At 43.3% G+C, this 22,204-nt stretch overlaps 1 protein-coding gene across 7 annotated transcripts; it reads right to left on the bottom strand.

Moving 5' to 3' along the window:
- Positions 1 to 2,967: 2,967 nt before the first annotated feature.
- tfec (transcription factor EC) lies at positions 2,968 to 21,801 on the bottom strand. Of its 7 annotated transcripts, none has more exons than XM_061269225.1 (9): positions 21,699 to 21,801; positions 19,469 to 19,653; positions 7,594 to 7,851; positions 7,070 to 7,171; positions 5,932 to 6,052; positions 4,758 to 4,814; positions 4,574 to 4,649; positions 3,936 to 4,083; positions 2,968 to 3,817 (listed from the first exon to the last, which is right to left on the bottom strand). In XM_061269225.1, the coding sequence occupies exons 2-9, from the start codon at positions 19,649 to 19,651 to the stop codon at positions 3,380 to 3,382; spliced, it is 1,383 nt and encodes a 460-aa protein (XP_061125209.1). In that variant the 5' UTR covers positions 19,652 to 19,653; positions 21,699 to 21,801; the 3' UTR covers positions 2,968 to 3,379. The 7 variants fall into 7 exon arrangements, with proteins under 7 accessions (XP_061125209.1, XP_061125211.1, XP_061125213.1 ...); XM_061269227.1 differs by having other exon boundaries at positions 6,007 to 6,052; positions 21,699 to 21,800; XM_061269229.1 differs by lacking the exons at positions 19,469 to 19,653; positions 21,699 to 21,801 and adding exons at positions 8,077 to 8,297; positions 10,555 to 10,826.
- Positions 21,802 to 22,204: the final 403 nt, after the last annotated feature.

The following is a 22,204-nucleotide window of genomic DNA, read 5'->3' on the forward strand; positions in this document are numbered from 1 at the left end:
AGTCCAAGGTCAAGCCGATAACGCGAGCTGGAAGTGTGTCGGAGAGTGTGTGAGACACCGGCCAGGGAGACGCTTGGCTACTGTGGATTAGCAGCCGGTTACGATATAAAAGTCAAAGGTGTGTGTGTGTGTGTGTGTGTGTGTGTGTGTGTCTTGTTGATTATTTATTTAAAAAACTAACATTTTTCCAGTGTACAGTTAAAAACTAAATTCTCATTAAAACTGTCATAATTTAGTTTGAAAAGTTAGAAAATCATATCTACTCTTTTTTAAATAACCGCGATATGTCAGTGTTTGTGCAAAATCCTACTAAATTCTTATTTTGAAAAAAATGGCAATCGTATTTCTCCATTTTTTTGGTGATCCCGATGTAACAAATATTGAAATTTGTCTGCTAAAACAAAATGTCCATAACACAATTTTTTTTTTTTAAACCCAAGAAAATGATCAAATCGGGATAGTTGTTAAAAATTATTCAAATGCTAATTATCATCAGAGTAATTGCAAGTACTACTTTTGACTTTAGTAAAAAAAAAGCCCTCTCATTTAAAACTCCGCTTCTTATCTCATCTAATATTCTTTATGAATGCAGGGATATTGTAAGATTATGCACCCCCCAAAAAAACCACCATAATTGCCCCCCCTCCCCTCGCCCAATTTAATCCCAACACAGCAGAGATCACATTTCCATTTCTCATCTGCCTTTACATAATTTCAGCCTGTCGTAGTGCTTACATTGTCTCTATTGGCGCTTTACCTAATGATGGAGATTTCCGTCTTTTATTTGATTTTTTTGAATCGTTTGTGTGTCCCCCTGTCCTTCCCTTCACCTCCAGCCCACACTGGGATTTAAAACGCAGGCGCAGGCGTGCATACGTCTGTTTTACAGCACAATAACACAAAGCACGGGGCGAGACACCTTGGGTCACGCCGGCCCCCATCTGTTGCACATCTGGAAGTGGTGCACCGCAACCAATAATTGCGAGTCAATTTGTTTGAAGTTATGGATTTGGCATCTGGCGCCATTCATAAAAAAAAAAAAAAATACTCTGGAAATCGCATTAATTTTATAGCGTTTCGGAAAGGCCCGGCCGCCCCTTTGTTTTTTCTTCTTTTTTTTTTCTTTTCTTTTACTGTCGGTCGCTCCATAAATGCGCTAGGGGACATGCTAGCACCTTATTTGATTTTTTTCCTCCAAAGTGGCTCCTAGCATCATGGGATGACTTAATGACCTTAACCTTTGTGTCATTTCCACAGTTAATGGGCCGTTTGAGAGGCAGGATATTGTTGTTTGTCACGCATCTGCGACTCACGGCCGGAAATGGACACGTGACGCTCGGTGGCTTCCCGTGTCATGATTCCAACTCGTGCTGCTCGTAATTTGCGCATAAGATGTGTCATTCCAAATCCAGTTGAGGGCCTTTAAGGTTGCTTTCGTGCCTTGACGTGCATTGACGCACGCGTGCAGACAACGTGCATACGCGGGAGGTGATTAAGTGGAAGCGGTGGCAGGCTCGACAGGTGAGAGCCCGCTAGCTAGCGAGCGCGGCGGCGGCGCAGGCCGACTCTGACAGCGTCGTTTTGGTGACAGGGCGCCCCTCGGCTGAGGGGTTCACGACATCCCCTCCCTGCCTTAGATTTGTCAGGCCTTATGCAGGAGTGAGCATATCGCGACGCTGAATTGGATCTAGTAGGTGGGGAAAAAAACATCTTTGATAGGATTAGACTTGCGCTGAAAATGCTCGTTTTGCTGTTGAAAATGCAAAAAAAATTGCTACAAGTAAGAAAACAAAAATATTCTACCACAAGGGCCTTCTGTTTTTTTCGGAGGATATAAGTAACCTCCAAATTGCAAACTATTTTTTGTTTGAATCCATATATTCAAAACAGACATTGGTCCAAATATGAGACCAAAAAAAAAACGTCCCTAATTAGCCCCCAGAATGTTTTATTTGCCACATTCATATCCATTTATATATGCGTATTATATAAATGTATAAACTACAGTTCATATTTTTATGAACCCAAACAATTTGTCTAACTGTGCAAAGTAGTCTACCAACAAAAAAAAAATCTTCTTTAATAATTATTTGGTATTTTATTTATTTTTTCGTATGAAATCCTTCTAAATTCACACTTGAACCCTCGATGGTTAATAAGCTCTTTGACTAGCGTCGTGGTTCAAAAGAATGTGCTGTGCACACTCCTGCCGTGCATTGCGCAGTGCATTGCTGCCACCTGCTGGTGGACTTTATATAACAGCTTTTATGTTGTGCACAGATCAAGTATTTTATTGAGGCTATTTAACCTTGTGTTGCTTTCAAGTGAACTGGCAGAGTCTTAACTTGACTTGATCAAGCGTGATCTCCCCCGTTGTGATGTCACCATTGCCTCATCCGACCACAAATCCCGTTTGAAGCCCTCGCGTGTAACGAGCCTTCAACTTTGTCCACGTGTTGTCTTTGAAATGCTGGAGGAAGTCGGGAAGTGCTTTTGTCTATTTTTCAAATGTAATCCACAACTTGAGTCTACGCGTGAGTGTGAGTAGTGGCCGACAGCAGCATTTGTCTTTCTTTGTGTATATTCCCTATTTTTTAATGAATTGCGAGACTTACTTTTTCTAAGAAAATGGCAAAGTAATCTCAAAATGTCACAAATTATTTTCTTCTGTATAAATGGCAACAGTCTTTCTGGGTACTTTTCAATCAAGCGTACTTCTGCCAACTATCGGCAGCCCGCCTCACTGTGAGCTTACCACTTCATTTTTCTCGTCATTATGCGCCCTCATCAGCTCGCAGTACTCATCAACTGTAGTACTACTTGTCTTTATTATCCGCTTCCTCATTCTCGCATTCCCAATCAGCCACCTTCGCGTTCACCGTGGAACTTCCCTGGTTTTTTTTTTGTTTTTTTTTGCTAATCTATTCCAGTAAAGTTTCAATCTTCGAATAATAACAAGACGGCATATGTATCAAAAAAAGGGGTTTATTATACTTTCCCCACCCCTACTGTGAATAAAAAAGTAGCATGTTAGCATATACACTGTAAATATATTTTAGGATTACACGAGTTAAGCATATATAAATATAAAAACCTGAAAAGGCACAGCGTTAGTCATGACAGTGAAGACGACTAAATAAGGCACGTTGAGGAAAAACAAAATAATCAGTGTTGACAGGATCTCAGCAGTTCTTTGGAGTCAAAGTCAGTGTACAGCTACTGCAGTGTCGTCAAAAAAACAAAAATTCCGGTTCTCCCTTTTTTCATACGGGTCTGTTTCTGCTGGAAAGGCCGGGAGGTCCATGAGCTGTACAATATATACAGAAAAGTTGGTGAGCAAACGTCCCGTGAAGCCTTGTGAAGCCGGCTAGCTTTAGCATTATAGCTCATCGCCCTCCCCTGAGCTGAAGCTGCTGCGGCGGCTGCTGTCCTTCGAGGCGGCCCGGGGCGAGCCGGACGACAGCAGCGGGTCGGCGCCGAACGGGGACAGCGCCTCGTCCATCAGGATCTCATCCAGCCGCTGCTCGCCTTTGAGAGTGGCGCTGAAGATTTCGGTAAAGTGGGACAGCGGGTCGGAAAAGGTGCTGCAACCGTCGGCGCCCGCCACGTGGTCCTGCGGCACCGAGATGGACGGCACTCCGGCCACCACGGTTATCCGCTGTAGATAATCTCCGTTGGGGTCTTCCTGGTAGACAGGCGGCTGCTGGGGCTGGGGGGACGACTGCTGTTGCTTGAGGAGGTGCGAATTCAGTTCCGTCGTACCCAACGAGCTCGCCATGTTCGGGAGGCCGTGCGCCCGTGCCTGGATCTCAAGTTCCTGCGGGAAAACAAAATTGTTTACCCACCAAAAAAATAGGACTGCGGATGTGGGTCGGACCATACTTCCTGAGAAGCACCCACATCCATGAACTAGCATTTTTCTTGTCTTGCTTTACCTGAATCCTGAGGATAAGCCTCCTGTTGGCCTGCTCCAGCTTCTTCTGGCGACTTTCTATCTCGCGAGCGTGCTGCTGCTCCTTCTGCAGCCACCTAATGTACTCCACCGAAGCCTTCAGGATGGTGCCTTTGTTCCAGCGCATGTCGCTGCACAAAAAAAGACCAAATTTTCAAGATAACCTTTTTTTTTTTTCCTCTCTAAACCACTAGAATTCTCTATCGGTGGATGTTTTTAACCTCCCCACACTCTTTTATAAGAAATGATGATTTACACATGGCAATTATTCATCCCTGGTCCTTACATGGGATTCTGAAGAGACTTTAATAGAATAATTAAGTAGCAATGTAGAAAGTCCATTCTCGTACTTCCTCGTGTCTAAAATTAATCCCCATGGGGGGGGTGAGCTGAATAAGGCAACTTCAAGATTACCTCCTTTTTTGAAAGGCAAGGTAGTGAAATTGTCCTTTTTTCTGCAGGTGTGGAGAGCCCAGTTGGATCAAAGCTACTAATCTCCTTTATCTCGCCTTAATGGCGCCGCCGTGACATGGCCGACCTTCCATTTAAATGTCCGCCAGAGTTCAATTGCTTGAGATGGCCGGCGGATTCCAATCCAAAGCTCGTAGGGAAACAACTTACGGGTCGTTTGACTTTGGTATGAGCGTCCCCAGTTCTTTAATCCTGTAGTTGATGTTGTATCTTCGCCGTCTTTCGACTGAAAGTCAACAAATAGCAAGTTGAAGCTAAGCTAATCAGCCGGCGGGTTAATCAGTCGGCGGGTTAATCAGTCGGCGGGTTAATCGACGGCGGTTCTGGCGCTCACTTAAATTGTGGTTGTCTTTTTTCTGTCTTTCCTTGGCCATGACCCGTGTGTCGTGTTCTGCGGGGGGAGACAAAGAAAAATGATATTACAAATGGATTAGCCACGCGGTCTGACCCGGACAAAAAGGTCCAGTCAAGGGAGACACTGAGGTCGGCCCCAATGTAGCGTCTCCGCCCGTGCATTAGCCTTGGCGGGCTTGACCTCTCTCTCACACACACTCGCTCACGCACAGAATGAATGAGAGCCCAGTTTATCTCCTGCTCCATGTCTGCAGCTCATTGTGGACAAAAAGCGAGCACTTTTTTAGAAGGGCCAATTCGGTAATTAAGGCGAATTTACTAAGCGGCCTTGGAGAGGGGCAAGAAAATGCCAGCGCATTTATATTTGTGTTCACATTCTTGCAAATTAAGGAGTTGAAATTGGATTTGGCAATTTGTTGATTCAATCAAGACAATTTGGAGTGCGTGGAGGTGCAGATTGTCCTCTCCGTGCCCGCGCTCCACTGAGAATGGAGGCTTCTTCCGGGCATACGTTGGATTTCCCAAATGGTTTAGGCCTCTTTGCTTGATGCAGCATATTCACATGTCTCAGTGTGTTTGTGTGTGTTTTTTTTTTTACTTCAATCAGGTTCAGTCAGGTTTATTTAGGAGAAATTGTGTAGAATAGCTTTTTTATTTATTTTTTATTTATTTTTAAACCAACAGGATTTCAATCAGGTTCATGTATTTCGGAAAAAATGTGTAGAATAGCTTTTTTATTATTTATTTTTTTCATTTTTTTTTTCTAAACCAATAGGATTTCAATCATGTTTATTTATTTAGGAGAAATTGTGTAGTTTTAGTTCAATCAGGTTCAATCAGCTTATTATATTTAGGAGAAATTGTGTAGAATAGCTTTTTTTATTTATTTATTTATTTTTTTAAACCAACAGGATTTCAATTAGGTTGATATATTTCGGATAAATTGTGTAGAATAGCTTTTTTTATTTAGTTTTCTTTTTTTTTTCTTTTTTTATTAAACCAACAGGATTTCAATCATGTTGATATATTTAGGAGAAATTATAGCTCATGAAAAAAAATGAACCTTTTTTTTAGTTTATTTTTTGTTATCTTATATTAGACTTTGTCATTATCAAATTGCTCGTATTTGTTAAGACTATGGTATGAGTTCATACCTGTGTATTCCCTTTTTACTGTGAGCTTTGTGGGGTTAGATGTTGGACTCAGTCCACCGTTAGGGGGGTTCATACCTTGTTCACCCCCATACACGTCCAGCATGCTGCTACTGAGGGACACCTGTTGGTAACAAAAAGAAACAAATGGGTCACTCGGAGGATCCAATCGGACTGAGTAGAAGAATCCTCCCCTCGCAAGTCAAAACAACTTAACACCAAGAAAGGTCCTAAAAAAAGTTGATTACCACGACCTCCATTCAGACGTCTCCCGCCCTTTGACCTCGGCTAATGCCCCATTTTCAAACCCCTTCCGCCCTACACAGAGATGGGCTCTGTTTTGAAATAGCATTTGGTTTGATGCTGGGTCAACAGCAAAACTGTTTTTCTACGTTTTACGGATGGTTCTGGATTTCAAGATGTGTCGTGCCAGCCACCACATGCGTGTCTAATTTGCATTTGTGTACTTATGGGAACATGTGAAAGTCCCGCCTTGAGTATTCCGGGCTGAAGAAACAAAACATTTTTCCGCCCTCATTCTCTCCTCGAGATGGAAGAAGGAGAGGAGGAAAGCTTATCGAAAAGATTCCTCCCATAACTTCTGAACGCGTTGCGTTGACAATGTGAGAAATCGGTCTGACTAATATATTCGGTCACAACGTCATTCCCGAGCATTCCCATTCGTGTTAAGAACCCGAGAATATTTTCGTTTGAAGCTGACTAACCAGGCCTTATCTCCGCCACCCCCGCCTTTCCACTGTTGTGGTATCTATCCATGTCACTTTATCAATCAGAATGATCCTTCCTGCTGCTCTTCGAATTCATCACTCCATTCCCACTGACCTTATTCTGGATTTGTCGTTGTCCAGCAGAAAGATTTCGTCATTCAGTCTCATTGGTATCAACTTTGGAGGCTTTACTTGACCAGCAATGATCTTCTTGACTGATGTGAGAACTGTTGCTAAGCCCTGATGAACTTTGACTCATCTCTCGACTTAAGCTGACCTCAAAGATAGCGCCCCCCTTCAACCTCACCCCCAAGACCAGGCTTCTCACTTTTTCCCAAGCTGCCACCTTCCATTTCTGGTGTCCCCATTTACCTTTTTTAAAAAAAGGAGATGATAGATCCTACCGGACTTACATTGTTTTGCATCAGGATGTTCGACTCCATGCAATCCAAGCCTCCATCCTTGAAGCCCGATTCAAGACTGATCAGATCATCAATCACTTCATCCATTGGGAACTAAAAGAACAAAAGTCAGAAGAGTGGATGAAAGACCGAGACTCGAAAAGTGTTGAGGTCCACCTGAACGAGGGAAAGTCTTAAGTTAGCACATTGTTTTGGGAAAAACGTCCGTCATCAAAGTTCCTCCTGCGAGAGACTCTTTCGTCAGAGATGACAAAGTCTGAAGTTATTGACCAGCACATCAGATAAATGGACTTCCTGGACAGTATTTTTTCCCCCAAACAACCTTTCCCTCTTATCTGGATAAAAGAATGTGGGAGGACTGAGAAGAGTCACTCGCAGTAATCACCGAAATAACCGCAAATCCGAATGCTTTCAATGCCAATGACGGGAAAATGTGTCAGTGAGTTCGTCCCCCGAGCAATTTCACTTCCTTCCAGTCAGCAAAACAAACTTTCATTTCTGCGCAAGCCGCTCACCTCGCCGTCGTGGTTGGCCATGGTCATTAGGGTGACGGGGCTGTCGGGGTTGCTGCCGTCGTTGACGGATCCCATGTGTCCGTTCCTCATGATGGGCACGGTGGGTAGCGGCTGGCCGGGGGCGTGGGGGTGGGGCACGGCGTGGCCCTGCGCCGCCGCCGACGAGGCCAACTTTGAACCCAGCGTCAGGTACTGCTTGACCTGCTGGCTCTGGCTCTGATGGAGGTGGAACTTGGTGTTGTCCAGTTGGCTCTGTACCTGCAGAAGTTGGACACGTTGTGACTAACAGGTGCAGATGATCTCACTGGGGATGCAGAACTGGTCGTGAGTCACGACTTTGTCATTTCTACGCAGCCTAACAGCTGGGTTGTATTTTCTCGGAAACGACTTCACTCATAATAGAACCGACAATCATTCTCGAGATCTACCGTAAACACGTACGATCAGTTGACCAAAACCAAGACTGAATTTCAACGCTCTTACGTTTGAAGCTCTTGTCGCATCCCGCATGGTGTAGTAGCCGCAGTCAGATAAGTGTGGCATTCTCAAAAAGTCTTCCGATTGAGTTTGTTTGCTCGGAGCAGCAAAGACAAGTTTAAGGATGCGAGTCTGCTTCTTCTGCCCGTTGCTCTCCTGTTGATCTTCTGGCTCCTTAATGACTCGGTGTCCCTCGTCTTGTCTTTATAAAGGGGCCCCTAAGTGAACTAATTAGGACCAAAGCTTGGGATAAGCCTTCATGTTGCATAGCATGACAATCACTTCAAATGGCCCAGCTGTCAGATCACCCGGGGTTTCATCACTGCGGGACGTCTGCCATTCGCTAGGACCGCCCCCTTTTTGCCTGAGCGGCCAATCGGCTCTCACCTCCCGAGGTCCTCTTTTGCCTCCTCCAGGGGTTTGCGGCAGCACAAATGACCCTTGTTCTCCCATCGGGGTTTTAAATAACTCCACTAATGCCATTTTTAGTCGTTTGTCGCCGTCAATGCGGAGAGCTCAGAACGATCGGTTACGCCGACAATAAAACAATTTGGAGGTCCTATGTGGACTATTTTCAGAAGTAATATTTCGATGAATTATTCTATTGACAATGCGACTCTCTGTCGTGACTTTATGGCCCGCGAACTATTTAGAGATCATCGAATAATGTGTGTATTGTAAGCAAGAGTTTGAAATACAAATGTCTATCGTAGGTAAAAGAAAATGATCTGAACTCGCCTGAACTTTGTCTCAATGAGGATCATTTTCCATGACGGAACTCAGTTAATCGATGACAAGAATTGCCGCTTGACCTTTTTGACTGGTCGAACACCGATATGTTTTTTTTTTTTCTTTCTCAGAAGAATGTTTGCTAACCGTTGCATTGATGACGCAATCTTCAGGATATCCGCTCTTAGGAATAATAACGGGGCTTTTTGTTCCGAGGCTGCGTGACGCCATTTGTGTTCAGTTAGCTTCAATGCTACATTTCGGTTATTTCTGGAGTTTTTGTCTCAGTTCCTCCCGTACCGTCTTATCGATATTATCACGAATAAACCTAATTGCAGAATTCCCGGTGTAATACGAAACCTTTAGGTTCTCTTCATTTTTAAAGCGACACAAGGTAGTATTAGTTCCTCACTGGGACACCGAGTTCCTTAAATTACTACACAGACAAGTTTCAGATTGAGGTGCTCGGAGGAAAGTCTGCTTTTTTTTCAAATGTAAATCATTTGTCGACAAATATGAAGTCTGACCATACGGTGCAAATCAATTTTGAGCATCCTCGCCACAATGCTCGTCTTGTCAGTGGTCACTGAGAACTCTTATCTTTCTCAACAAGATGCCGGTTGTTAGTCTATCTTCTTTTTTTCCAACGGGCAAGTCGGAGCTTGTCCACGCAGCACACACACTTATACGTGCGTGTGTGTGAGCTGACTGTTCTGGTTTCACTTTGCCATTCTCGCTACTGTAAATGACGGAGACGCGCTTGTTATCCACTTAAAGGAATCTGATTAGATTGGAGAGGTTACGGTGCTTCAGTCACCGAAGCTGAACTCCACAATGGTGCGTCTGTGTAAGTGTGAAGAGGACATGCCAGAGGATTATCAGCGGTCCTACACACACACACAAACACACACACACTCGCTGGGATAGCAATGGGAGAAGAATTCAGTCAATCTGGGCCCAAGTTTGGGATTTTTGGGGGGTTTGAGACACTTGAGTGTTTCTCTTTGGCACCTGCTGCAACAATTGTGGCAGTGTTTGAATTCACTGACTGATTTTTTGTTTTGCAGGCATTCGCACACTTTTCCTGACATGCCAACTTTAAGTGGCTCCAATATCGAATTGAGCAACAACAACGAAAGCTGGCGTCAGTCAATTCCTTTGCAAGTTGTAGAGACTTTAGTTTTTTTTTTGTCCGAAAGACTTTTGTCACCCAAACAAGGGAGCCCAAACGGAATGACGCAAACTAAGCTGGGCAAAAAATGCAAAAACTCCGTCGTGGCCTTCGTAACTCAGGATAAGATTAGACTCGGAAATCAAAACAAAGTTATTGTAGGGCTTATGTTCTTGTGCAACAAAGTTTCAGTCTTGCTTAAGTTCTCCTTTCACTTCAGAAAAATCCAGCAGCTTATGAAAGACCGGCCAACGTGAACCCATTATGGGCTAACACGAGCGACATCTTTGTTATTGTTGAGTTCTGATTTGAATCAGTTGTTTTGTTTCAAAAAAAAAAAATTAAAACAGATGTCTGGGAGTACTAATCATGGCAAATTTTGTCAGGCCCCATAAAATGATCCAGCGGGGCCAGATGGGGCCCCCGAGCCTTATGTTTGACAAAAGAGCTTCATTTCTCGAGCTAGCTAGTCAAGCTAAGCGGATGGTAACGCTTTACCTTTACGCTGTTGTAGTTACTTCCGAAGGTGGGAGCACGAGTGAGCGGCATTTCTTTACGTCCCCCCCCTCAGTCTCGCCCCCTACCTGCAGCAGCTGAATCTCCGTCAATGCGACCACTTTGACCACGCAACGTCGACTCATGGCGCCCGCGCTTTCTCCCATCGGCGAGTGCAAAGCGCAAATTCGAGAGCCGAGCTCTCCGAGCGAGATGAGGGAAGAGGAAGAAGAAGAGAACCGGCAGCCTCTTTCCTGCACTTTGCAGAAATATCAGCGAGGAAAGGAAGGCATGACACATCAGCTTATTCGCGGAGCAACACGGGCCGCTTCCTCTCTGTGTGTGTGTTTGAGGGAAAAAAAAAACCTGACAGAAGCAGAAACACCAACGGCGGTTGGGCTAGCGAGATGCTAATAAGTTGCTTCTGCATGCACATCGCCGCACTTTTCCTTCCTGCAGAAAATTCAGCACATTCTGCCAGGTTATCTCCATGACAGCCACTTCCCTTGTCAGGCCTTTTTTTTTTTTTTTTTTTCCAAGCAGACCAGATAACCCCACTCACACAAAACAACTTTTACGACACCCCCCCCCCGCCTTTAACTCATTCACTGCCAACACAGTCTTTGACGTCTATAACCGTCAATGGCACTGAATGAGTTAAAAAGAAACACATATCAAAAAGTCTGAGAAAAATCCAAAGCTTTCCTCTGACTTATTTCTCCCGACTCGGTAAAGCAATTCCATTTAACGTTTACACAGTAAGCAAATATGGCCGCCACTGATAAAGTTTCCCATTAATGCGCATCCATCTCGGCATTATTTTAACCACCGTGACCAAAGGAATGTCTCGCCGCCATCTGAGGCTCATGTTTGACTCGCGTGTCCACGTGAGCACCGCCGGGCGCCTGACTGCAAATCACATTTCATTGATCATTATGACGCTTGATCACGTTTAGTTTTTATCAGTATTCCTTGTCCGTTCTTCGACGAAAAGCACATGGCAATTTTGTGATTACCGTATTTTCCAGACTATAAGGCGCACCGGACTATAAGGCGCACATTCAATGAATGGCCCATTTTGAAACTTTTTCCTTATATAAGGCGCACCGGACTATAAGGCGCACCATTAATGCATCATGTCAGATTTTTAATCCAAATCAAATCATTCTCCATTTCGTCTTTTTTATTTCAACTTCAGACGCAACAAATTACTTTATAATCACAAAATAATGATCCATAGTCTTGAGTCATGATTCATGAATGGTCTTCAGCGGGCCACTTATGATTGATTTCATGACACAATGCTTTGGGCCAGTTTAAATTTAGGAATTTAGTCCATATATAAGGCGCACTGGACTATAAGGCGCGCTGTCGGCTTTTGAGAAAATTTTAGGTTTTTAGGTGCGCCTTATAGTCCGGAAAATACGGTAGTTCAACAGGAAGTGAACAAAATTTTGATTGTTAATATAGCCGATTTTTTTTTCCCTGCTGTGCATTTTGATTTCTTCACTTGCTGAATGAAAATTCCACTTTTTTTGGGGGGGGGGGGGGCGGAGCCACAAGTGCTCACCTTTGTTAGTGGCCCGGCCGGCGCACGCGGCATGTTTTAAACATCAGGGACTTCTTGTAACAGCCGGCCCGGCTTCTGAGGCCTTGCATCAAAGTGCGGCTCGCACATCTGACGACTGTTTTATCCTGCTAGAAAAGGAATGCGTAATGGACACGCGGCACCGCTGCACTTTTAATGATCCTCGTATGAATTAAATATAGAAGCCATTTTAACCGGATGACACGGGGGAAACTGTGTGCTTATTGTTAATATCCCAATCAGGGGAATGTTTTGTCGGTTTGAAATTCGGCCTCACCGTTGCCAAAAACGTACATTTTTAAAATAAATATTGTAGCCGGGATCTCGATTTTACTGCGGGGCAAAAAAAAAAAATGGCCGACCACTCGTACACTTCCGATCGTACAATGAAAGCAACCCAAAATGAGATCATAAGAGACGAGGGAGCTCGAGAAGATTTAACGGAGCACAGAAGTTAGTCAAATTATCAAAACGGATCTTTTATTTCGAGGCAAATTGGAATAACTGAAACCGGCAGCAAAAAACAAAAAAAAATTCCATGAATGAATTGTCAACTTTGAAGTGACATGAAAAATGGCATCGTATTCACCCTAACTGCATTTGTGAAGCACTGTTCAAAAGCTTTTCGGGTGAACAAATGTTGATTACACCTCCCCCCCCCCTCCCCGACTTTGCTTTTAACTCGATTGTGGCAAATGAAATAATGCAATAGCTTTTTAATGAGAACTAAGCAGAAAATTAAATCAAGCTTTGACCTTACCCGAACTAATATTATACGGTTTGCGCTGTGGATACAAAGAGCGGCTTGTGTTTTGCTCGGCTAGGCTATCTTAGCGCCAGCCTTCAAGGCCTTCCCCAAAAACGTTCAAAAGCACAGAGCGCCATTTACAACATACAAAATGGCGGGAATTTAGTCAACCCTCAAAACATAGAGCCATTGAGGGGCTAAACCAGGAAGACATTTCAAAAATTAAAAAGGACCAAGAGTTGACCCTTGGGGCACTCCGCAAGAAAGTGCGATTCCTGTTTTAATAGATATTCTGGGATCTGAAAGGAAACTAGCCCTTGCCAATGTTTTTGTGTGATTTTTATAAAGTTGATATCAAAATGGAGAGCCACTTTGTCTATGCAGTACTTTTAGTAAGCTAACTTAATGCCTGTGCGCCAATAAAGCTAAAAAAAAACAACCTGGAATAACCTCAAACTTTCCCTCTCATCAGTCATTTCTTAAAAAATATGTCGCCATTTACATATTTGCGCACTTCACTCCGTCTCCTTCTCATCTTCTCTGCCTTGATGTTTGTCTGTGTGGCTCTCTTGATGGGCTTTGCCGCCGCCGCCGCCGCCGTCTATCTCTTCATCTGCGCTTACACCTGCGCGAGGCTAACGTGAGACGACACCCATCTTTTTCATCACAATGGGGAGCCCGAGAGACCAAAAGACTCACATTAAAAGCCTGTTTCAGGGTATTAATTGCTTGACATGACTCACCCAGGTATGGGAAACCTTGCAATTAAACCGAGCGAAATACTTTACACGTCTGAACCAATCACGTGTCGGAGGCACGCAAAGTTTCAGTCGCCAAAAAGTCGGAATACCGTATTAAAACATCATTGTGAAAAAAATTAGTTCCGGAAAGTTGTGCATAATCATTATTACCGTTTTTTTCCATGTATAATGCGCCCCCATGTATAATACGCACCCTAAAAATGGCATGCTGGAAAAAAGCCTGTACCCATGTATAATACGCACCCAAATTTTGACTCCTACTTAAGTCCGTAAACGTAAAATTATTTCAGAAAAAATCATCTTTGGGAACAACCGGATGTTATTCTGCCGGTCAGTATCACTGCGCATGCGCTAGCAAACTCGATAGCGAAGAAATGTTTCGGATTTGTGTAGGGTACATTGTGACCGCAAACGAGCAGATGATCGAGCAAGCGTCTGATACCAGAGCATTGTGTTTGAAGTGAACAGCAGAGAAGAAAGCGCATCTGTAATGGCGGCCTCCGTATCATATCCGGATAAAAAAAATATATTAAAAAATAATAATAAAAAATGTTTTGTTTTGTTTTTTTTGTACCCATGTATAATGCCCACCCCAGATTTTAGGACAATAAATTTGCAGTTAAATTTTGCGCATTATACATGGAATAAAACGGTATTTGTCAAACAACTTCAGCTACAACAGTCTTCGATTTCTTTTTTTTTTTTTTCAAATGTACCAGAAAGCTCAACATCATTCCAGATGAGAAATCTTAATGATGATATAGATAACAAAGCTGCTCTTTCTGCGGGACAGCCACACGGCGCCGTCGTAAAATTTGACATTCAAATAAAACCAGACGCCAGCGTTTGTATGGGCGATCATCCGCGTGACCCGCCCGTCTTTCTCGTTATTTATGCAAAGTAGGTGCGTCACGGTCATGTGTCACGTACGTACCTGCCCATACCAGTTATATTCCAACATGGTGTCCCAACACCACAACACGCACGTCCAATTTCCAAAAGGGATGACGGGAATGAACGTTGTTGCGCGAGCGTTAGCGTTCGCACATGTCCGCATGCGCCGGCGACTTCTGATTGGCAAGCCTTGGCTGTAGAATTTGGGCACTCCCAGAGCTTCTGACCTGTTGATAATGAACCTGAACCCATTATTTTGAGTCAATGAATTGAAAGAAATAGGGCAAGGAATGAAAGCCGCAAGGCCAATTAACGGCATTCTTGGATGTATTATGCCCAGCCCGCCGCTCAGGCAGACCGCTTTTGCGCTTTTTGTCTTTATCCCTTTCTGTTATTCATTAATTATTCCGAGCAGGGTCGGGGGTCACGTGGCTAATTGCGCTAGCCGTCTTGGTCTCTCTCTCGACGCGAGGACGGCACGAGATTGACGTTTCCTGATGGCGCTGCTTTGAATTAAAAAAATAAAATAAAAAATGCTGTGTGTGTAATCTTGACACATTTTCAAACGTGACGCCGCTACGAATGTCGGGCGTATTGGGGGCTAGCCGAGGCCTCGTCAGGTGAAGTACGAGACCTCACACGCATTCCGTCCCTTTTAATGAGGCTCCTCCATTTGACATCCGAATGATTTCCTCCCCAAAAAAATCTTTTGATACATTTCCGACTGGCAGTGGTTTCTCACGTACGTCCGCGTGGAGCTCCTCAGGTTCCCAGAACTACAGAGGCGGGTTTGTGCCTGTGGATTTGTCACAGTCTGAGCCATTTTTAACGGGCCATTGGCAACGCATTGCTCAGTTTAGGGTAACTGCGAGTCACATTGTCCCGCACGGGAAGGAGGAGCCTTTTGACGATGACCTTTCAACTATTATATACACGCTCGTGTTTGATAAAGACAGACGTTCAAACGAGACAAGCAGGAAACCGAATGAAATTCGATTTTGCCCAGTGATAACAGAGTAATCCCATTAGGAAAAACTTATTGTCTGTAATGTCAATTCCATTTTTAACGTGATTATAAGATAGACATCACAGTTTTGCTATCCCATAGACTCTGGGAATCCCTGCATCTCGTCCTCGGATGTCAGACGGGAACGGCGCCTGGCTGCCTTCCAATTAAAACCCGAAAATGACCTTGCTAATTATCAACATTATCAGTATGTATTGGAAAAAAATGCTTAGGAAGGCCAAATAAGGTCACAAGCCTTTGCTGTCCTTCCTCCTGTTGTCTCTTCAAACCTTTTGGAAGTCTTTTCTGACGCTGACTCCTTCTGACCTCCATAACACCAATCTCGTCTCAATTCCGAAGACGGCGTCACGGAATGGTCACAAGTGTGGAGCATCCGTGAAGGTACGAGTCATTTTATCATCACAAGGCCAACACAATTCCAATATTTAACCCGTATTTTTAGCAGAGGAACAAATGCATTGTTCCACTTCCTGATGCTTTTAATCCACATCATTCTTTATGACTTGAATGCCAAAAAAAAAAAAACGATCACATCGCTATTGGTTTAAATGTCTCTATTGTGTAGTAAACATACACAAACACACTAGGGGTCCCTGAATACCAATTATGTGAATCTTACACCCCCTCCCGCCCTACTCCGAGCTTATCTAGCCTCCAGGGAGACCCCCCCCTCCCTCCCTCCCTCGTAAATACAGAACCCACCGAACCAGCGTGAAGCCCCGAGCCGGTCCCCGACCCGCACGGTCCGATTCAGCCCGGCCACCATTTATGACTCATTGTACCTTTTAGCGCCCCTCCCCTCCCTTCCCTTTTGAATCCTATTAGTCTGCGAACATAGTTTAAGTGAAAAAGACTGTCGACTTCACTCAATTAGGCCTAATAGGATTAAAGGATGCCGGTATGGGCCGGGGAGTTTTCAAATGGCCGTGGAATTTTTTTTCTAGACACCTGCTCCGTCCGTCCGTGGCGGTAATCGCAACAAAACTGAGGATGCGAGAGGGCTTGGCCACGCCCACCCCAGAGTGATGGAATATCCGTCGTTTTTATATCTTGATTTATTCTATATATTTTTTATATTTCTTTTTATCATTTTATTTATTAATATTATTTACATTTGTCCATCTGGTGCATTTGCTTTAAGATCGTATCACGCTATTTTATAAGTGCCCCCCCCCTTTGATATAATTTTTGTCCATTCCAAATCTTACATTCCATTCTTAATAAGCCATCAAACATAAAGGCTTCGTTTCGCTAAAGATGCTTGTTAGTTTATTCTCTTTTATGTTTTGGAATGCCTAAAAGCTCAATGCCAATCTTTATCCATGGTTGCCGCGGACGACAATCAATTTGATTTAATGATCATTTTTATATCTTTATTTATTATATATATTTTTTCTATTTATTATGATTCATTTTTTTTAATAATTTTATTTATTAATATTATTTGTCCATCTGGTGCATTTGCTTTAAGATCGTATCACGCTATTTTATAAGTGCCCTCTCCCCCTTTGATATAATTTTTGTCCATTCCGAATCTTACATTCCATTCTAAATAAACCATCAAACATAAAGGCATGTAACTTCGTTTCGCTAAAGATGCTTGTTAGTTTATTCACTTTTATGATTTGCAATGCCTAAAAGCTCAATGCCAATCTTTATCCATGGTTGCCGTGGACGACAATCAATTTGATTTAATGATCCTTTTTATATCTTTATTTATTATATATATTTTTTATATTTATTATGATTCATTTTTTTTATCATTTTATTTATTAATATTATTTACATTTGTCCATCTGGTGCATTTGCTTTAAGATCGTATCACGCTATTTTATAAGTGCCCTTCCCCCCTTTGATATAATTTTTGTCCATTCCGAATCTTACATTCCATTCTTAATGAGCCATCAAACATAAAGGCTTCGTTTCGCTAAAGATGCTTGTTAGTTTATTCACTTTTATGATTTGCAATGCCTAAAAGCTCAATGCCAATCTTTATCCATGGTTGCCGTGGACGACAATCAATTTGATTTAATGATCATCCTGCGTTCTTTGCATGCATTGGTGGCTAATTCTTCCCAGGGGTGTCATACGGAGTCTCATGCCAACACCTCACAACAGTTTTCCTTCCCGGAGGTCTCTCCGTGTGTCTGGACACTGTGAAAAGCTATCTTGGTGGCCTTAGATCGCCCCCCCACACACATTTTCCTCCCCCCCCCCCTTTCCAAGCACCAGCACCTCAGCCTACAACGAGGGATTATGATATGTTTCATCCCAAAGTGTTTTTCTTTTTTCTCTTTTGTGTCAGTGTGCAAGTAGCCGGGGAAGGGTCAACTGGGGCGCTGTGATGCGTGAGTCGAAAAAAGAAAAAATGCTAACCAATTAGCCTTTGGGAAAAGATGAATGGCTTAAAATGAATTTTAAAAAAAGTATTTTGCGGAGAGACGAAAGGTTTTTCGTGAGCTTCCTAATTCTTGGGTTGCTTTATTTAGATGTTTCTTTTTATAGAGGTCGTTTGTCACCGCGGGAACTCTGGTCAGCGGCACGGAGGACTATTTAAAACGGAAGCTTGATTTCATTAGCTAACTCAATTGACGGTATGCGCTGCATGCCAGATATTTGAGGGTTAGAACAGACGGGGAAGATTTGTTCCGAGTCCAATTTGATTTTGGACAACAATTTGATTGTAGGGCCTTTTTTTTTTGTGAACTACACTAGCTTGTTGCTATGGCTCCATTTTATTTTATTTTTTGTTACGGTGAGTTGATGGGTTAGGGTTAGGGTTAGGGTTAGGGTTAGGCGTCCTGTACTTTTACTGTCTGGACTGTCTGAATGCACACTGGCTCTTATTATTTATTATTTGTTATTACTCTCATTTATTGTTTGTGCCTTTTTGTTTATGATGTTTTTACTTTTGCGCTATGCTTGCTGGCTCCGTTATTTATTGTGTTATCTGTTTATTTATTATTTATTCATCACTCTTACTATTGATTGTTAGAATTTTTGCCTTCTTGTTTTTATATGGTGTCGCGTACATGTATGTCTATCGTGATATGTGTCTCGTCACCGTGGGATAGAGAAAAACGTAATTTCGGTCTCTTTGTGTGTTGTGACATGTGGAGAGATTGACAATAAAGCTGACTTTGACTTTGATCCAAACTAGCTCAACGTGTCCAGTTACCAGGCCCGAACCAGACTCGGACTACAGTACGTTCAAGGCACGCTTGAATTTGTTGAAAAACTTTGGTTTGTCCCACGGCGCCCGATGACACGCCGACTCGCCACCGTGACCGCAGATCTTAACCCAACAAACTCGCACTTGTCCCAAGCGTGGCGGCCATGTTTACTTGTGATTTCAAAGTGACATCCAGCAGCTAGAAATCCTGTTTTAAAAAATTGGCTCGAATCGCTAAGCCATCGATGCGAGATGTTGCGTCAATTTCAATATTTGCTGACTCATTGCATTTTCTGGAGATGAGAACATGTCCGATGAATTCTTCAAGGCTTTATTTCCATGTTCAAGCAGGACGTTTGCACCTGAGCATATTCTCACGAGTCCTGCCCATCCTCTCCTCCTCCTCCTGCTTGCTCCTTCAGGTTCATACAAACACATGCTGGCCACAGCAACTTATGCACATGAAAGACCTCCTCCAGATGCTTTGAAGTCTATCAGTCACCCATCTAACGTGGGGATGTTTTCTCTTTCCTCCTCCTTTCTAAATCTGATTCATGTCGCCCCGTCTGGATCTTCTATTCCCTTCTCGCCGTGGTTGGTCGGGGAGTCATTTGGCGCTTTTTCGCCAGCGCTTGCAGGATTCAGGCTCAATTTTGCATCAAAGCGAGGAAAATAGAGCGGATTTCTCCATTCTCATTCCCAATGGTAACACACTAGGATGCGTGCCCCCTAGTGGTGATTATTGCAATGACAACATAAAAGTGTCTTTAAAAAAAAATCTGCCATCATGGCGATTATTATTATTTTGCTTACCTTCCATGTGTTTTGGGCATTGTACAAAGCAGATGATTGCATGTTGCCGTGGTAAGGAGAGCGAGCCGGGAACCCGTAGCCATTGGTGCTGGGCCATGCGGTGTAGAACTGCAGCGCTCCAGAATTCCACAAAGTCTGTCGGGCATCTCGCCGACCCATCATGCACTGGTTTGATGGAAACATGTCTGAAAACGGACATGAAATGTGACACAATCACTTGATTGTCTTTGAATTCTTCTTCTGATGCGAGTTACTGGGACTCGTCAGCGGTTGAGTTTTGCCAGTAACCTAATTTGCATGCACGGGTTTGAAGATCTCAATGGGATAAAAAGAATAACCAGCAGCATGCATCCAATCAAAACGGAATCGGATTTAATTGGAAAAAAATGGATTCAAAATTCTATAAGAACCAATATTCATTTGTCTGTAGCCTTCATTTTGCGGACGACATTGTGAGGACAACGCTGGCGAGACTGTGAGAACCTGTGGGGTCATTCTGCAACCTCGCCGCATTCCCGTCACGGCGTTCGCGTCGGAACAACGGCGGCGTTTGTACGGGGGAGGTTGAAGCGCCGTCTTTGTCTCGGGCTTTGTGAGCCTCTCTGTTCGCCCGTGAGCAAGGCATCGTTACAACAACGACCCGGCCTGAGGTGTTCCTTCCTTCCTCCGTCTTGTTTCATTAGTTAGCGTAACCTGCTGAACGGTTTTACGACACGAGGACAATGGCGCTGCGTTGTCCTTAACTTGTGATGTCGTAATGATCTGTTTTTTTTTATCCAACTGTGAAACTGAAGGTATGCTGATCAGGTGGCAAGGTGCCAACAGTTCAGGTCGAAACTTCCCGCGACGCAAAACAGACGTCGGCCATTTTGTTTTTACAGTCTGATATCATTTGACTTATACTGGTTTAGCTAGCACACTGAGGGCAAGATGGAGTCACATAAAATCGGTTTCTGGCAAAACAACAAACCGCTTGTTTTCGTGTGGACTTTGGTCCAACCAGTCAATCAGATCCATTTTGGGACTTGAAAGAGATGTCCCAGGAAGAGGCTGCAGACCGTGGATGAGCATTCACTTTCACTTTGCGTCGGTCAAGAGAGCGCGCCACCGCTGAGAGGAGGTTAGCGCACCCCGGCTTTGAAGTGGTGCCTCCGAGCAGACAATGTTGACATTCTTCCCGCACATCGCTTTGCTCCTGAACGCCCCGTCAAAACACTCCTGTCTCTTCCGCTGTCAAGCCAAACCAAAGCTATGAATGCTAATTTTATTTAGACACGTTGTTGTCTATTAATGAAAGGACATAATAACAAAAGTAGTAGTAGTAATAATTATACATAAATTATGGAAATTATGAATATTTATTTATTTATTTATTTATTTATTTATTTATTTATTGGAAACCCGCCAATGAAGCACTGCAAGCAATGCCCAGATTGGCCGCTAGGTGTCGCAACATCCAACCATCACAGACAGATAGTTCCCCATATGACTTGGCAAATTAGCTGTGACTCAGACATGAGTGACCAGATTGCAAAACGGTGCGTGTGTGTGTGTGCCCCGTGCAAATATAATAGCGTGCAACAAGTCACACGTGCACACACGACGATGGCGTGCAAATCTTTGGCGACTCTTGTGTGCCTGTTTAGCTTTGCTTCACCTTTAAAGGCATTTCAATCACCTGCAGTCACCGACACAATTGAGATGCATCATTTTGCCGACTCATCCTGATCTTTTTTTGTGTGCGTGTGTCCAGTCTGCCGAGAGATCCCACATGTCCCCGTTGGAGAAGTTCACCCGCCAAAATGTCAATAATATCAGCTGACTAAATATGAGGAAGTGGCACATGAGGAACTTATGCCGGAGGAAGATTTTCCTGCTGTGTCATCCTGACCTTCCACTCCTGGATGACGAGCCAACACAAACTGTGTTGATATTGGTATGATATTTTGATTATGGGAGAAATAACCAGCAACCAACCCGTGAAATGGGATGTACAGATATAAGTCAAAATCATGGTCAATCATGTCCAAATGTAATAATAATAATAATCATAATAATAATAATAAAAGGAGCCTATTGTAGGCAAGTAGTAATTAGTAATCATTTTAAACTCTGCATACACATAAGGGAATTCAGTTGAGTTTGTAAATAAATAAATAAATAAATACACGAATAAATAAAAATAATGCAATAAATAAATCATGCAGTAAGAAAAAAAAAAATAGATCACCTGTAATTTTGCAGGGTTCTTAACTCTTTGGTGACGAGCTTCTGTTTACGTTTGGCGATTGATTCCTCAAAGTATGGCCAAGTGAAAGGGGCATGGAGATTTTAAGCATTGTGAGTTTCCTCTTTTTTTGACGGGCACCGTTTTGGAGCTGGGTGCAAAATTGAGGCCGGCGATTGCGTCAACTGACCCATATACCAGGCTTTCTTTTATTCTGGCAAATCGCCTTTGTAAGATACGCTGCATAGATGATACACTTGCTATCAAAAGTCTACACACCCCTTTTCAATCCCCCATTATAATTACTCTGTTGTCAAAACTCAAATGCAATGCGATGCTACTTAAAACCCTTAAAGTGCTACCTTGACTTTCATATTTGTGTTTTTTGCCGACACTTTAGCACACACACAGGTGTCTAACTCAAGGCCCGGGGGCCAGACGGGGCCCGCCACATCATTTGATGTGGCCCGCCAAGACAAATTGTGCATCAAATTGGTGTGTCATTACTA

This window comes from Syngnathus typhle, linkage group LG21, assembly GCF_033458585.1.
Source record: "Syngnathus typhle isolate RoL2023-S1 ecotype Sweden linkage group LG21, RoL_Styp_1.0, whole genome shotgun sequence".
NCBI classification, from domain to species: Eukaryota; Metazoa; Chordata; class Actinopteri; order Syngnathiformes; family Syngnathidae; genus Syngnathus; species Syngnathus typhle.